The 16,600-nt window shown below is 36.4% G+C and overlaps 1 protein-coding gene across 3 annotated transcripts in view; it reads right to left on the reverse strand.

The window, feature by feature from the left end:
* Positions 1–16,600, reverse strand: part of LOC120479909 (transmembrane protein 132C) — a 468,276-nt gene that overhangs the window by 42,762 nt on the left and 408,914 nt on the right. For all 3 annotated transcript variants that reach the window (XM_089119453.1, XM_089119452.1, XM_089119450.1), the window contains one exon: positions 15,287–15,430. In XM_089119453.1, the coding sequence (XP_088975579.1) occupies positions 15,287–15,430 (144 nt within the window). The remainder of the gene's footprint in view (positions 1–15,286; positions 15,431–16,600) is intronic.

Genomic DNA, 16,600 nt, shown 5'->3' on the forward strand with positions numbered 1-16,600 from the left:
AGCATGTTGCCAGCATCATGCTAGCATGATTAGCATGTTGCTAGCATCATGCTAGCATGTTTTTAGCAAGAAGCTAGCATGATTAGCATGTAGCTAGCATCATGCTAGCATGATTGGCATGTTGCTAGCATCATGCTAGCATGTTTTCGCGAGAAGCTTGCATGATTAGCATGTAGCTAGCATCATGCTAGCATGTTTTTAGCAAGAAGCTAACATGATTAGCATAAAGCAAGAAAGCAAGAAAGAAAGAAAGAAAGAAAGAAAGATGGAATTGTTAGAAAGAAAGAAAGAAAGAAAGAAAGAAAGAAAGAAAGATAGAATTGTTAGAAAGAAAGAAAAAAGAAAGAAAGAAAGAAAGTGAAAAAAAGAATTGTTAGAAAGAAAGATGCATAGATTAGTTAGAAAGAAAGATGGATAGATTTGTTAGAAAGAAAGATGGATAGATTAGTTAGAAAAAAAGATGGATAGATTTGTTAGAAAGAAAGATGGATAGATTTGTTAGAAAGAAAGATGGATAGATTAGTTAGAAAGAAAGATGGATAGATGAGTTAGGTAGAAAGAAAGATGGATAGATTAGGTAGAAAGAAAGATGGATAGATTAGGTAGAAAGAAAGATGGATAGATTTGTTAGAAAGAAAGATGGATAGATTAGTTAGAAAGAAAAATGGATAGATTAGTTAGGTAGAAAGAAAGATGGATAGATTATGTAGAAAGAAAGATGGATAGATTTGTTAGAAAGAAAGATGGATAGATTAGTTAGAAAGAAAAATGGATAGATTAGTTAGGTAGAAAGAAAGATGGATAGATTAGGTAGAAAGAAAGATGGATAGATTTGTTAGAAAGAAAGAAAGATTAGGTAGAAAGAACGATGGATAGATTAGTTAGAAAGAAAGAACGATAGATTAGTTAGAAAGAAAGATGGATAGATTAGTTAGAAAGAAAGATGGAAAGATTTGTTAGAAAGAAAGATGGATAGATTTGTTAGAAAGAAAGATGGATAGATTAGTTAGAAAGAAAGATGGATAGATTTGTTAGAAAGAAAGATGGATAGATTAGTTAGAAAGAAAGAACGATAGATTATTTAGAAAGAAAGATGGATAGATTAGTTAGAAAGAAAGATGGATAGATTTGTTAGAAAGAAAGATGGATAGATTTGTTAGAAAGAAAGATGGAAAGATTTGTTAGAAAGAAAGATGGATAGATTTGTTAGAAAGAAAGATGGATAGATTAGTTAGAAAGAAAGAACGATAGATTATTTAGAAAGAAAGATGGATAGATTAGTTAGAAAGAAAGATGGATAGATTAGTTAGAAAGAAAGATGGATAGATTAGTTAGAAAGAAAGATGGATAGATTTGTTAGAAAGAAAGATGGATAGATTAGTTAGAAAGAAAGATGGATAGATTTGTTAGAAAGAAAGATGGGTAGATTTGTTAGAAAGAAAGATGGATAGATTAGTTAGAAAGAAAGATGGATAGATTAGTTAGGTAGAAAGAAAGAACGATAGATTAGTTAGAAAGAAAGATGGATAGATTAGTTAGTTAGAAAGAAAGATGGATAGATTTGTTAGAAAGAAAGATGGATAGATTTGTTAGAAAGAAAGATGGATAGATTAGTTAGTTAGAAAGAAAGATGGATAGATTAGTTAGTTAGAAAGAAAGAACGATAGATTAGTTAGAAAGAAAGATGGATAGATTAGTTAGTTAGAAAGAAAGATGGATAGATTTGTTAGAAAGAAAGATGGATAGATTTGTTAGAAAGAAAGATGGATAGATTAGTTAGTTAGAAAGAAAGATGGATAGATTAGTTAGTTAGAAAGAAAGATGGATAGATTAGTTAGAAAGAAAGATGGATAGATTAGTTAGAAAGAAAGATGGATAGATTAGTTAGAAAGAAAGAACGATAGATTATTTAGAAAGAAAGATGGATAGATTAGTTAGAAAGAAAGATGGATAGATTAGTTAGAAAGAAAGAACGATAGATTATTTAGAAAGAAAGATGGATAGATTAGTTAGAAAGAAAGATGGATAGATTAGTTAGTTAGAAAGAAAGATGGATAGATTAGTTAGTTAGAAAGAAAGATGGATAGATTTGTTAGAAAGAAAGATGGATAGATTAGTTAGAAAGAAAGAACGATAGATTATTTAGAAAGAAAGATGGATAGATTAGTTAGAAAGAAAGATGGATAGATTAGTTAGAAAGAAAGATGGATAGATTAGTTAGAAAGAAAGATGGATAGATTTGTTAGAAAGAAAGATGGATAGATTAGTTAGAAAGAAAGATGGATAGATTTGTTAGAAAGAAAGATGGGTAGATTTGTTAGAAAGAAAGATGGATAGATTAGTTAGAAAGAAAGATGGATAGATTAGTTAGGTAGAAAGAAAGAACGATAGATTAGTTAGAAAGAAAGATGGATAGATTAGTTAGTTAGAAAGAAAGATGGATAGATTAGTTAGTTAGAAAGAAAGATGGATAGATTAGTTAGAAAGAAAGATGGATAGATTTGTTAGAAAGAAAGATGGATAGATTAGTTAGAAAGAAAGATGGATAGATTTGTTAGAAAGAAAGATGGATAGATTAGTTAGAAAGAAAGATTAGGTAGAAGAATAGATAGATAGATAGATAGATAGATAGATAGATAGATAGATAGATAGATAGATAGATAGATAGATAGATAGATAGATAGATAGATAGATAGATAGATAGATCATTAGTACATATAGAATGGTAGTTTAATTGAGTCTAGGGCTTCAGGGAATTTAGATTTGAGTTTTTGTTGTACGCTATTGGGCCACCGTAGTCTTGGCTCAATTTGACCATGCTGCAATGAAAGTCAATGGGATTTTTATGATTTTTAATATAAATTTTTAAGAAATCTGAAAGTCGAATCAGTCTAAAAAGATATAGCAACTCGAGTCAGAACAGTCTGAAGGTCTGACCCGAGTTTGGAGTTTGTAGAGTTAAAGCTCTAGGAGGAGTAGCAGTCAGAAAATTTTGGGTAAGAAAAATAAGAAGAAGAATAATAATAAGTTTAAATAGGATTTCAGTAAGTTGGCTTTCTCAAGCCAACTTAATTATATTTCACAATATTGTCGTTTTTTATTACTGTATTTTTGATCCAATAAATCCAGTCTGGTGAGCATAAGAAACTATTGTATTGCCCTTTTTTTGACAACTAACTTTCTACTAAAAAGTAAATTGCTTAATTTCCAGCAAGCTCACTGTAATTGCTATGATTAATATGGTACATTTCATCTATTCCAACATCACTAACTCAAATCTATTGTTACGGACACACACAGGCACACAAACACACAACACATAGGCCATCATCATTAATCACTGCCACAGACTGGGGAATCTCCCACCGCAATGTTGCAGCCATGACTATTCAGTCTGGAGAATTAACTACCTGTCAGACACATCCAATCAAGCAGTCATCTGGGGAACGAGAGGGCCGTACACGTGTTTGACTGAGCAGGTCTGACAGCACAATTAACCAGGTCTTAAACTACAACTGTGTGGGTCTTCTTGAAGGAACTAGTTATTTATAATCGAAGGTGAAATGCATCCAAGAAAAGTACATTCAACTTTTACTTCCTCCTATTTATATTAAACACTTCATCTGCTCCGCTGGACACACGCTTGGACTACTAATGTAGCTCCTTGTGTCAATCCGTTCAGGAGAAGCGGTAATCTAAACTCACCTTTTTATGCGGTCATCAGTTTTACCTGACTGGCCTCCAATAGTGCTTTACATCAAACGACTTACTGGCTCCTTTGAAAGAATTCCAGATAACACTCCCCTGTGCGCTCTCTTTCACACTCTATACAGTGTCATGGTATATGGCCCAAGAATCATCGATTCCGAATAGACACAAACCCACTAAAATACACACAAACCCATTTTCACACAAAGGTTTGGTCAATAAATTTTACTGCATATCCTTTGCAGTCTTTCAGTTTTTAATATATTCAAAGATGCCAGTTTGATTGGACTCTATTATTGTATGTGTCTAATGTAACTCTGCTGATATTGCACACAAGTTTTCACTATAGCTTATTTCCAGAGTGCATTACGGTATTTGCAGCCACTAACATCATCTATTGATTATGCACATCATTGCTCAAAATCTGAACAGCTATGTTTCTATATTAAGTTGTGTTGCCTACAAGAGCACTCTTGGCCTAAGAGGCTTTTTTCTATTTTTATACTGAAGTAGATACTATAATGTGTTTTTCCGGCTCTTTTGAACTTCATTATGGAAATACTATATTGAAAAATTCTCTCCCTGTACACCAGACTATTTATTGATCCTACGCAGCAGAAAAATCTAGCTCAGGCGTGAAACTCTAGAGGACACAAGCTGATAGGTCCTTGACATGCAAAATGCAAGCAATCACATCGTGACTGCATGGCGCAAGCTGATTGGCTTCTGTTGATCCTGCATCCAATGAGATTGCTTGCTCAACATTTAAATAGTCTGGTTCAGTGTTTGCTGATATTCTGAAACCATCCACCTCCCACAGCTCCACCTGCCTAGATCTGCAACAGGATTTATGTACGTATATCTATTTATGCAGCAGCATATCTATGTATCTATTAGCAGTAGCAAGTTCATACTTATTCTACAGCAACAATAATCAACAGCAGCAGCAATACGCGATCTCAATGGGCCAGTGCAAACCCTCTTTTGGTGATTTACTAAAGAGAAGCAGTGAAAACTTAGTGCTGAATAAACGTGGACAGGGTTATTTTTGCATTTTTTGCATCCAAACTTATTGCATATGCATTTGTAGGAGTTTGCCTTTCAGACTTAAAATGGGAGGAGAGAATCATGAAAATTTACTAATGTTTGCGCTAGTCAGTTTACTGGCAGCACCATTAGCCGTCCAAGAAAAAGCACGTATTAAACCAGACGCTAAATTTGCGCTGCTCTTGGTAGGTTGCGTTGGTCATTACGGAAATGTTTTGGCTGCGCCTGTGTTCTTAAATTTGTGTGTCGTCAGTAGATTACACACAGGACTTCCAGTCTGTGCTTTTATGGAATTGTGCTCTCATGCAAATTTTCCCTGTTTAGTTCATCTGGACCCTGTCTGTTAATTTAGTAAACTTCAATAATTTTATCAAACTCAAATAACCTCTAGCAGATACTAGTAGCAAGAAGCAGCACATATTAGCATGGTAAATGCAAATATTAACTCTACAATTATTCACTGTACATAGCCCGATCTCATGAAAGTTCGTATCTATGGCACGAATGTCATTTCTCGTGGCATTTATACGCCAAAAACAGTTTTTGCGTGTATTTGGCACGCGATTTTCGCGTACATATGATACGCACTTTTTTGCGTATAATACGCACGAACTCCCCACCCCCCTCCCCCCTAAACCTAACCCAGGGTTTTTTAGTGCGTACCATATACACGAAAAAAACACTTTTGGCGTATAAATGCCACGAGAAATGACACTCGTAGTATAGATACGCATCTTCATGAGACTGTGTTGGCACAACAAAGAGTAAACTAGCTACTAACAACATTTGCAGAGTAATTGCTCATTGAAAAAGCAACATACATCACACTCTTCATCCACCCGTCGTTGAGCACAAGCTCCACTCTTCACAACAACTCCAAATATATAACATAACAGAAATTCTTCTAAGGCTATGTCTGAATTCATCCGAATACATTTGAAAATGTAATTTTTTTTTATTTCAAAATGCTCACCGACAATCCACACTACCGTTTTCAAGCATTTTCCAAAAGTTTCTCATCCACACTGAAATGTCTAAAAACATTACAGGCACAATTGCTGTATGAACACGTCTATCGGTTCAATATGCATCACGTGACAAAACATGCATCATCGTATTCAAACACCTCAGTTTTTACAGTCGACACACTATAACGAGATAATGGCGTGTTCACATTTATCCAATTGGGAAAGCTTTTTCAAAAAAATAAAATTTTTGCAGGAAAAAAGCTAGCCTGGTTAAAACTAGACCACTCTCAGTTGTAACTGAGTTATGGTCTGGCAAAGCGTCATAAACAAATCATTTCTAGAGGGGCGTCACCAATGGACGTCACAGGTAGACCTAAAACACATCAGAGCGATGAAGGAGATGACGTATGAAGAGCGGCGACCGGTGGAAAAACATCTCCGATTGTTGTTCTTTGCTCGGTTTTTAACAAAAAGAAAACATTCAAATCGCTTAAAACAGACGAGATAGCGGATTCTAACAAATGCTGTTCGATGGCGGCATCCATCTTTGAAATGTAGGCTAAAAAATCTGCTTCAAAATCCCAACGCTGTCGTCATCGTGTATAGCCTGCCACAACGTTTCTGATTGGTGCCGCGATTTCAAATGGGCTTGAATGAGCTCTTTGCCAGACTAACTTTCAGAGCAAGTCTACATTTGCAAAATCTACAAAAACGCCATCTCAGTGTGGACGGAAGGCCAAAACGAAGAGGAAAAGATGCGGTTTCAAACAATAACGTGAATGACAAGGCCTAAAATACAACATAATGGAACTTTAAACATCTTGCTCAAATGCACATAAAATAATATGCCATTTAAACATTTACTCTATTACTCTCACTATGCAAAGCATGGTGAAAACTAGAAATAGAACTAGAAACCCTACCCAGGATCAATAACGGCAACTTTTTTAAGAGAAGTTAACATTCAGAAATGCATTATACTGCTTAAAACTAACAATAAAAACATTTTTAATGTTTCAAATGATTTCTATTTCAAATAAATTATGTTCTTTTTATCCATCAAATAATCTATAAAAATAAGCATCACAAATGTGTTGCCTTCGGATGAGACGTTAAACTGAGGCCCTGACTCTCTGTGGTCACAAAAAATCCTAGGATGTCTTTCGATAGAGTTGGGGTGTAACCCCGGCATCCTGGCCAAATTTGCCCAGTGGCCTGTAAATCATAGCCTCCTAATAATCCCCATATATAGATAAACCAATTGGCTTTATCACTTGTCTCATCTCCACCAGTAAGCTGGTGTGTGGTGGGCGTTCTGGAGCAATATGGCTGCCGTCGCATCATCCAGGTGTATGCTGCACACTAATTTCTCATTAATGCAATTATCTAATCAACCAATCACATGGCAGTTGCTGGGCAAGACAATCTCCTGAACCCCAAACTGAATGTCACAATGGGAAAGAAAGTTGATTTAAGCAATTTTGAGTGTGGCATGGTTGTTGGTGCCAGACGGGCCGATCTGAGTATATCGGAATCTGCTAAGTTACTGGGATTTTCACACACAACCATATCTAGGGCTTGCAAAGCCCTAGACATTCTTCCTGTGGGGGTGAAAATGCCTTGTTGATGCAAGGTCAGAGGAGAATGAGCCGGCTGATTTAAACTGATAGAAGAGCAACTTTGACTAAAATAACCAATCGATACAACCGAGGTATGCAGCAAAGCATTTGTGAAGCCACAACACACACAACCTTGAGGCGGATGGACTACAACAGCAGAAGACCCCACCGGGAACCACTCATCTCCACTACAAATAGGGAAAAGAGGCTATAGTTTGCAAGAGCTCACCAAAATTGGACAGTTGAAGACTGGAAAAATGTTGCTTGGTCTGATTAGTCTCAATTTCTGTTCAGACATTCAGATAGTAGAGTCAGAATTTGGCGTAAACAGAATGAGAATGTGGATCCATCATGCCTTGTTACCACTGTGCAGGCTGGTGATGGTGGTGTAATGGTGTAGGGAATTTTTTCTTGGAACACTTTAGTCCCCTTAGTGCCAATGGGCATCGTTTAAATGACACGGCCTACCTGAGAATTTTTTTTGACCGTGTCCATCGCTTTATGGCCACCATGTAACCATCCTCTGATGGCTACTTCATGCACCAGGTCACAAAACTCAAATAATTTCAGATTGGTTTCTTGAACATGACAATGAGTTCACTGTACTAAAACAGTCACCAGATCTCAACCCAATAGAGCATATTTGGGATGTGTTGGAACGGGATCTTCGCGCCCTGGATGTGCATCCCACAAATCTCCATCAACTGCAAGATGCTATCCTATCAATATGGGCCAACATTTCTAACGAATGCTTTCAGAACCTTGTTGAATCAATGCTACGTAGAATTAAGGCAGTTCTGAAGGCGAAAGGGGGTCAAACACAGTATTAGTATGGCATACCTAGTAATCCTTTAGGTGAAAAGTTTTTTTAAACTGCTATAATAGAAAAATATTAATGTTTTATTACTGGTGTAATAACTACAGGCTTGGTGAGAAAATGAGACTTCTCTCAAAAACATTTAAAAAGTATTTTCCGATCCCAACGGTTTGATGCTATAAATCATAGATTGTTTGAATTTCTGAACAGTGAGAAAAAAGTAATCAAGGCTATTATGAAGAAAAATATGCAGGGAAACAAAAACAGCTCAAAATAAGCACATGCTCTGAACTCATTGTTTGGAAGTGTAAGACAAATGTCAAATGTGGATACATTTCAAGAATTTTAAAACTGAAATATGTTGAATGAGAATTACAAACTTTAATCAAGGTCAACTACCAAACACTCTTATTTGCTATTGAAGATCTCAGAAGTTGGAAATTGATCCAGTTGTTTGTGACAAGATTCAAAGAACGTCAGGCGCTTTGATTTACAGTTGTTGTCAGGATGACCTTACTTGCCAACGTCGTCACAATTTGCGACAAAAGCAGAATTGACGTATTTGCAGTCTGCAGTTATGACATAATGAGTTGTGTGACAAGTAAGCACAGTCACAGAATGCTATTGAAGTTGATTACATCAGTAAAACTGATCAAACAAAGCCACCAGAATGTCTAGAAACATGCAAAACATGTGACCTCATGTCAGCAAACCTCATGTCAGTAACTACTTTACTTTTTTAATTTAAATAACGGTCTCCTCTTAGTATTTTAAGCATTTAAAAAAAAAAAGCTTAGCGGAAAAGTTGTAGCCCTGCTAAATTCACTAATAAAGATAAAATGCTAATGTTTTCTATTTAGCATGTAAGAACATCATATAATGCAGCACAAGATAGCCATTCAGCATTTTTGGCACTGCAGTTTAGCTATAGAGACTGTGTAATTTAGCCTATTATGCATTACATCTATTTTCTTTAATTATCTATTGTTGTGACTACTGACAGGCTGATGGGTTAATGTTTCAAATTAATTGAGAGAAAATGATCCTCATTGTAAATAATGATCCAATATCCAAATTGGAGGTCATGATTATAGGAAGAAAATTGCATTTACTTTTCAATCTCCGGGGGAACAAACTATTTTCAAATCTGTCACACTCTTTATATCAACTAGTTCCTTCTCTTATTATCGAGTTCTTTCACACGCACACATAGGACTCTCCAAGGAAATAGAAAATTCATATCAAATCGGTTATCTTTCTAACCCACTACAGGGATTATGATGAAAGCAAATCCATTACGCATTAGTGTGTACACCCAGAGAGCCATTATTGCGCTACGATGTCACACTTGTATATTTAACATTAATCCCCTTCAGTAAAATGATTTGTCATTCCGCTCATGTTTCATAGAGATATTTTCACATGGTCAGCTGAGGTTTGATTGAGTAATTGCAATGTTTTATTCTATGCCTCAGTCTCCACAGCACGTCTTTGTTATGATTGTAAAAACAAATGAGCTACTGAAATTATGTTAAAATTGGTATTTGACTTGTGTTTAGGTCTTTTTTTTACAGTGATTTGTCTGGCTACTGTTCAATACCTTGTTAAAGCAAATATCTAATCACACAATCACATTCCATCTCCAAATGCATGTCAAACCATAAAGCAGATGAGCTGCAGCAGAAGGACACACACCGGTCACTCCTGTCAGCTAAAATAACAAGTCACTGAGTGAGGCTATACAATTCACATGGGTTGACAAGTCACCAAAACTGGACAATAGAAGATTGGAAAAATGTTGCCTGGTCTGATGAGTCTCGATTTCTATTGAAACATTCAGGTGGTAGAGTCAGAATATGGCGAAAACAGTATGAGAACATGGATCCATCATGCCTTGTTACCACTGTGCAGGCTGGTGGTGGTGGTGTAATGGTGTGGGGGATGTTTTCTTGGCACACTTTAGGCCCCTTAGTGCCAATTGGGCCACGGCCTTCCTGAGCATTGTTTCTGACCGTGTCCATCCATTTATGGCCACCATTTACCCATCCTCTGATGGCTACTTCCAGCAGGATAATGGACCATGTCACAAAGCTCGAATCATTTCAAATTGGTTTCTTGAACATGACAATGAGTTCACTGTACTAAAATGGCCCCCACAGTCACCAGATCTCAACCCAATAGAGCATCTTTGGGATGTGCAGCCGACAAATCTACAGCAACTATTTGATGCTATCCTGTCAATATGGACCAAAATCTCTAAAGAAAGGTTTCCAGCACCTTGTTGAATCAATGCCATGAATAATTAAGGAAGTTCTGAAGGGAAAAAAAGGGGGTCCAACCCAGTACTAGTGAAGTGTACCTAATACATTCATTACAAAAAAGAAAAACAAAAACAAAAAAAAAAACCAGCCTTTTGCAGTAAATTATAGCTTTTTTTTTTTTTTACAGTGCAGGTAATAAATAATTGCCTTGCTTTGTTCTAGTCAGGCCACATAGGACATACTGCAGTATGTCATTTCTTTACCGAAAGCTTCACTAAATAATTACCGGTTTCACAAACACTCCCCCGTCTGCCACTGGTAAAGTTAACAGTTCACAGTTAAACTGGAAGGAAACTTTGACTGAAGCCAAAATATGTGCTTCATGTGGTGACATCTAAATTATATTGTTATATTACCTGCTTATTTAATGAGTGAATCAGCCTGACTACATTAGATTAAGCCAACAGAAGTCTTTTTTATCTCAGGTACTGTAGATAGTTCCTAACTGCACACATTCTGTTTGCATAGCATATCTAAAGTCATTTGCACATCTTTAGCCACAGTATGAATTGGGATAAGCTAAAATGAATATGAATGAAATGTTCGGCTGAAAGTTGGATCACTGTGGTCTATGTAAAATTATACAACGTTTTGATCATTTGCACACGACCAAAGCCTTTAATGCTTTTAAGAGAGTTTTAGCTGAAGCAGCTGTGTTTTTAACTGTGAAGAAACACATTTAAATTAGCAATTAAAAACATTCTTACGAATGTCGCTGGCATTAAATCACTCCCACAGTGGAAGCTGATTGCGTACAAGTCTTTCGGGTCATTTAAAATGAGAGAATTTCATGTCTAAACAACCTCAACTTAATAGGCCTGTCAAACACAAATTATCATCTCCAGAAAAAAAGCCCAAATTGTACAACCCAATCTTGTTTAGAAACAAGCTTCAGCAGATTTCGTCTCATGCGTAATCAAACATATCATAATTATATACGCTATGATTGAATTTGTGCTCATTCGTGACCGAGATCCAGCTGGAGGCATTGAAAAGTAAAAAAAAAAAAAAAAAAAAAAAAAATGGACATAATGGTCAGTGAACTTCCCTTCATGAAAAAGAAATATGCTTCATTTTACTGAATGCACTTAAAGTAAAAAAAACTGCACTTGCTCTGTACATAATATTAGTTGATATATTTCATACCTTAATTTATAACATTTTAAATGTACTAATTTGCAATGTCATCATTACAAATGAGTAATTACAAATATATTTAAATATACAACAAGTTATGACAGAAATTACATTAAAGCTACAGTCCGCAGTTTTCCATCTTTGTCGCCATCTCTGTTCGAAATCTGCAATTGCAGTCATTCGTGGAATTATCAACTTTACGTGAGTTGTACCTCGAAACATCACAGATTTTTCTTTTTGGAAGTATGAGCAACACAACAATTTTCACTGGAAAATGTCATCTGAACAAGTAACATTCACTTTTGTTCTGGTTCTGACATTGCAGTAAATCACGCTGATTAAATCTAAAAATCGCTTATCATGTTACATAAAACCATGCAAATTGTACTTTGTTCTCAACTTGTTAATGTTAACAACGTCAGCATTGCGTGACTACATGGAATGTCCTTCCGATATGTATCCTTGTTTTCGCATGGGTCCGGTTGCAGTCTCTTTTTTTCTGTAACCACTCCAAAGTCTGAGTCCGGTCTTTTGCATTTTACAGTGGGTGAATCTGTTGTCACTGGTGATCGTCGTTCAAACCTTTCTAGATCCGCCATCAAATTGATGTTTAATTATATCAAGTACTGTGAGAAAAGGCTATAAATCTCCACCTCCAACATCCTCACACGCAATATAGCTTATACTAGCCAAGACTCCATCTTTATGTCTACAGATGTGATGTAATGACTCAATATAGCCTACTAGCTGAGACTCTTCTTCATGTGTACAGTTGTGATGTAATGATTCAATATAGCTTACTAGCTGAGACTCTTCTTCGTGTGTAAAGATGTGATGTAATGACTCAATATAGCCTACTAGCTGAGACTCTACTTTATGTGTACAGATGTGACGTAATGACTCAATATAGCCTACTTGCCGAGACTTGATTAGGAGGCCATGATGGACAGAGGCCACAAATTTGGGATTTTTAATGACCACAGAGAGTCAGGACCTCGGTTTAACGTCTCATCTGAAGGACGGAGCTCTTTGACAGTATAGTATCCCCATTACTATACTGGGCCATTAGGACCCACACAGACCACAGGGTGAGCACCCCCTGCTGGCCTCACTAACACCTCTTCCAGCAGCAACCTGGCTTTCTCAGGTCATCCATCCAGGTACTAACCAGGCTCAGCCCTGCTTAGCTTCAGTGGGCAAGCAGTCTTGGGCTACAGGGTGATATGGCTGCTGGCAAGATATAGATATAGATAGAGATATAGCCTACTAGCCGAGACTCTTCTTTATTTGTACAGATGTGACGTAATTATTTAATATAGCCGACTAGCCGAGACTCTTCTTTATTTGTACAGATGTGACGTAATGACTCAATATAGCCGACTAGCCGAGACTCTTCTTTATGTGTACAGATGTGATGTAATGACTCAATATAGCCTACTTCCTGAGACTCTTCTTCATGTGTACAGATGTGACGTAATGACTCAATATAGCCTACTAGCTGAGACTCTTCTTCGTGTGTAAAGATGTGATGCAATGACTCAATATAGCCTACTAGCTGAGACTCTACTTTATGTGTACAGATGTGACGTAATGACTCAATATATCTTACTAGCTGAGACTCTTCGTTATGTGGATAGATGTGACGTAATGACTCAATATAGCCGACTAGCTGAGACTCTTCGTTATGTGTCCAGATGTGACGTAATGACTCAATATAGCCTACTAGCCGAGACTCTTTTTCATTTGTACAGATGTAAAGTTGTGACTCCATATAGCCTACTAGCCGAGACTCTTTTTGATTTGTACAGATGTGACGTAATGACTCAATATATCTTACTAGCTGAGACTCTTCGTTATGTGGATAGATGTGACGTAATGACTCAATATAGCTTACTAGCTGAGACTCTTCGTTATGTGGATAGATGTGACGTAATGACTCAATATAGCCGACAAGCCGAGATTCTTCTTTATGTGTACAGATGTGACGTAATGACTCAATATAGCCTAATAGCCAAGACTCTTCTTTATGTTTACAGATGTGACGTAATGACTCAATATAGCCTACTACCTGAGAATCCTCTTTATGTGTACAGACGTGACGTAATGACTCAACATAGCCTACTAGCCGAGACTCTTCTTTATGTGTACAGATGTGACGTAATGACTCAATATAGCTGACCAGCCGAGAATCCTCTTTATGTGTACATATGTGATGTAATGATGCAAAGACATGCTCGAATCTCCCACGGAAATCCACCAGTACCACTGGAGTTAAAAACATTAGGTGACACTTTATTTCGATAGTCCACTGTAGACATTTTACCTACTAAAAGTAACTTTTCAACTACATGTCAACTAACTGTCATTAGAGGATTAGTAGATTGTCAGCTTAATATCTGCTAACACTTTATTTTGTTGGTCCCCCAACAGACATTCAACTGACTATAAGTAACTTGGCGACTACAAGTAAACTTATTCTCCTAACCCGAACCCTAACACCTAACCATAACCTACCAGTCTACTGACAGTCTACTATAATATACTACTACTCTAATGAGAGTTAGTTGACATGTAGTTGAAAAGTTACTTATAATTAGTAGAACGTCTAAAGTGACTATCGAAATAAAGTGTAACCAAACATTATTACAATCTTACCCCTTTGAATCGAGCTACAGCAAGCAGAGTGTTTTGAACACTGGCTGGTTATGTATTTTCTCAAATATGTATTTCGGATAAATTTGAACCCCCAATATGCTACGGACTGCAGCTTTAAAGTGTATTTTAGTAACCATATATGCTTGTCAGTACATTCAGCGGTACAGTTTAACCATATTTGTAGGTCTGTATGTATATTAATAATGTACTCAAGTCCTACTCGTGTCAAACAGCATTCCAACGTTCAGTTAATTCCATATCATAGAGTTTCAAACTAAAATGCATTGTCATTTAATAGCAATTAACATTTCCAAGTAAAGGAATAGTTCACCAAAAAGTAATAATTCTGTCATCATTTGCTCACCCGCAAAATGATCCAGATTTTTAATTTCTTTCTTCTGCTGAACACAAAAGAAGATATTCTGAAGAATGTCAGTAACCAAACAGTTGATGAACCCCATTGACTTCTAGAATTTTTCCCCATACTTTGGAAGTCAGTGGGTCCGTCAACTGTCTAGTCACCGAAATTCTTCAAAATATCTTCTTATGTGTTCAACAGACATTCATACAACTTTGGAACAACTTGAGGGCGCGTAAATGACAGAATTGTAATTTTTGGGTGAACCAACCCGTGAAGTGCATGAAAACATTACATTCAGTTTGCACTCATTGTAATTATCTTTTAAAGTCTATTATTTCCATAATAAGTACTCTTTTAAAACTATGCTAAAGTGTACTTCTTTTTCACAAAGACATGACGTCTTGTCAGACTCCCAAACAGTTCCGTTCACGTTCAGACTGATTCTTGAAGCATTTGCAATTAGTGTCTGTGTCCCTACATGATGAATAATTATCACCTCTGCTAATCATTGGGAAAACTTCATTAAGTATGAATGAAATGTATTGTGAGCTTCATTTGAATGCTATCATTTTGATTAAAAGTCAGCATGACGCCGCATGCTTTGGTTCATTTGAGTGAATTATTGTAATTAAAGGAGGGAAGAACACACTGACCTTAACCACGTCTTCATCAGTGGACTGGCAGAGCACAGCGTCTGACACGTCTGTAACCGTCCCATCTGTGCCCACCGTTACCACCTTCACTGGCACTGCCACTGTCTTCCCGGTCAGCACTGCAGTGTTCAGGATCTCCGATTCCTGCCAGCACAGACATAACAAACAGCCTTCCATCACTCACTCTTTCCTTCCTTCATTTATGCCTCTTTAAAGATTATAGCATTTTTTATGGTAATATAATTATTATTATACTATAATTGCCTTGCATTGTTCTAGTCAGGCCACATATTGGAGTCGGAGATACTGCAGTATGTCATTTCTTTACCGAAAGCGTCACTAAATGATGGCCGCGCAGTCCTTCATTTATTTGTCTTTTTTTCATTCCTTTGTTCTTTTCATTCTTTCTGTACTTCAGTCATTAACATGTTTGATCACTTGTTTGTTAATTGTCATTCCTTCCTTTATATTTATCCTCCCTTCATTAATCCATTTAGGTCATTCTTCTGTTCTTTTCATCATTTATTCCTCCTCCTTCCATCCATTCATTCGTTCTTTCACTCACCTTTACTCACTTATTCATTCATTGATTCAATCCTTCATTTGTTTCTATTCCCTTCTTCTTTGATTTCCATCCATTCACCCTCCTCCTATAATTCATTCATTATCTTATCTGTTCCTTTCTTCCTCCTCCTTCCTCATTTCTTTTTTCATTATTCATTAATTCTTTGGTTCTTTCATTCACTCGTTTCTTCGTCTTTCCATCATCATCAAACCACCTGTCCTTCATTCCTTAATTTCTATCCATCCATCATTCAATAATTCATTCCTTCATTATTTCCATTCTACTGTACATTTATTCATTCACTTTTTCATTCAGTTGTCATTCCTTGCTTCTTTTTATCCTCCCCTTTTCTATTTTTAATTCATCTGATCTTTCCTTCCTTGTTTTCATTATTTATCCTTCCTTCATTTCCTGTCATTCATTCTTTCCTTTCCTATTTACTCATTCATTCATTCTTTCACTCACTCCTCTTTTCCCATCCATCCACCCCTCATTCATTCATTTATATTTTCTTCTTTTCCATCTCTTTAATAGTTAATTAATTATTGTATCTGCCCAGCCCATCATTCATTCATGTATTCTTACATTCATTCCTTTCTTCTTTCCATACATACACCAGTCATGGTTTCAGACTTCATTCATTCACTCCTTACTATTCATCTTTCATTCATTGGTTAAATTCTTATCTACATCCTTCCTTCATGTTTCTTCTTTCCTTCTTTCAGTTACCGGTAATCACTCTTTATTTC

This window comes from Pimephales promelas, chromosome 14 (assembly GCF_988280905.1).
Source record: "Pimephales promelas chromosome 14, fPimPro1.hap1.1, whole genome shotgun sequence".
In the NCBI taxonomy this organism is placed as follows: Eukaryota; Metazoa; Chordata; class Actinopteri; order Cypriniformes; family Leuciscidae; genus Pimephales; species Pimephales promelas.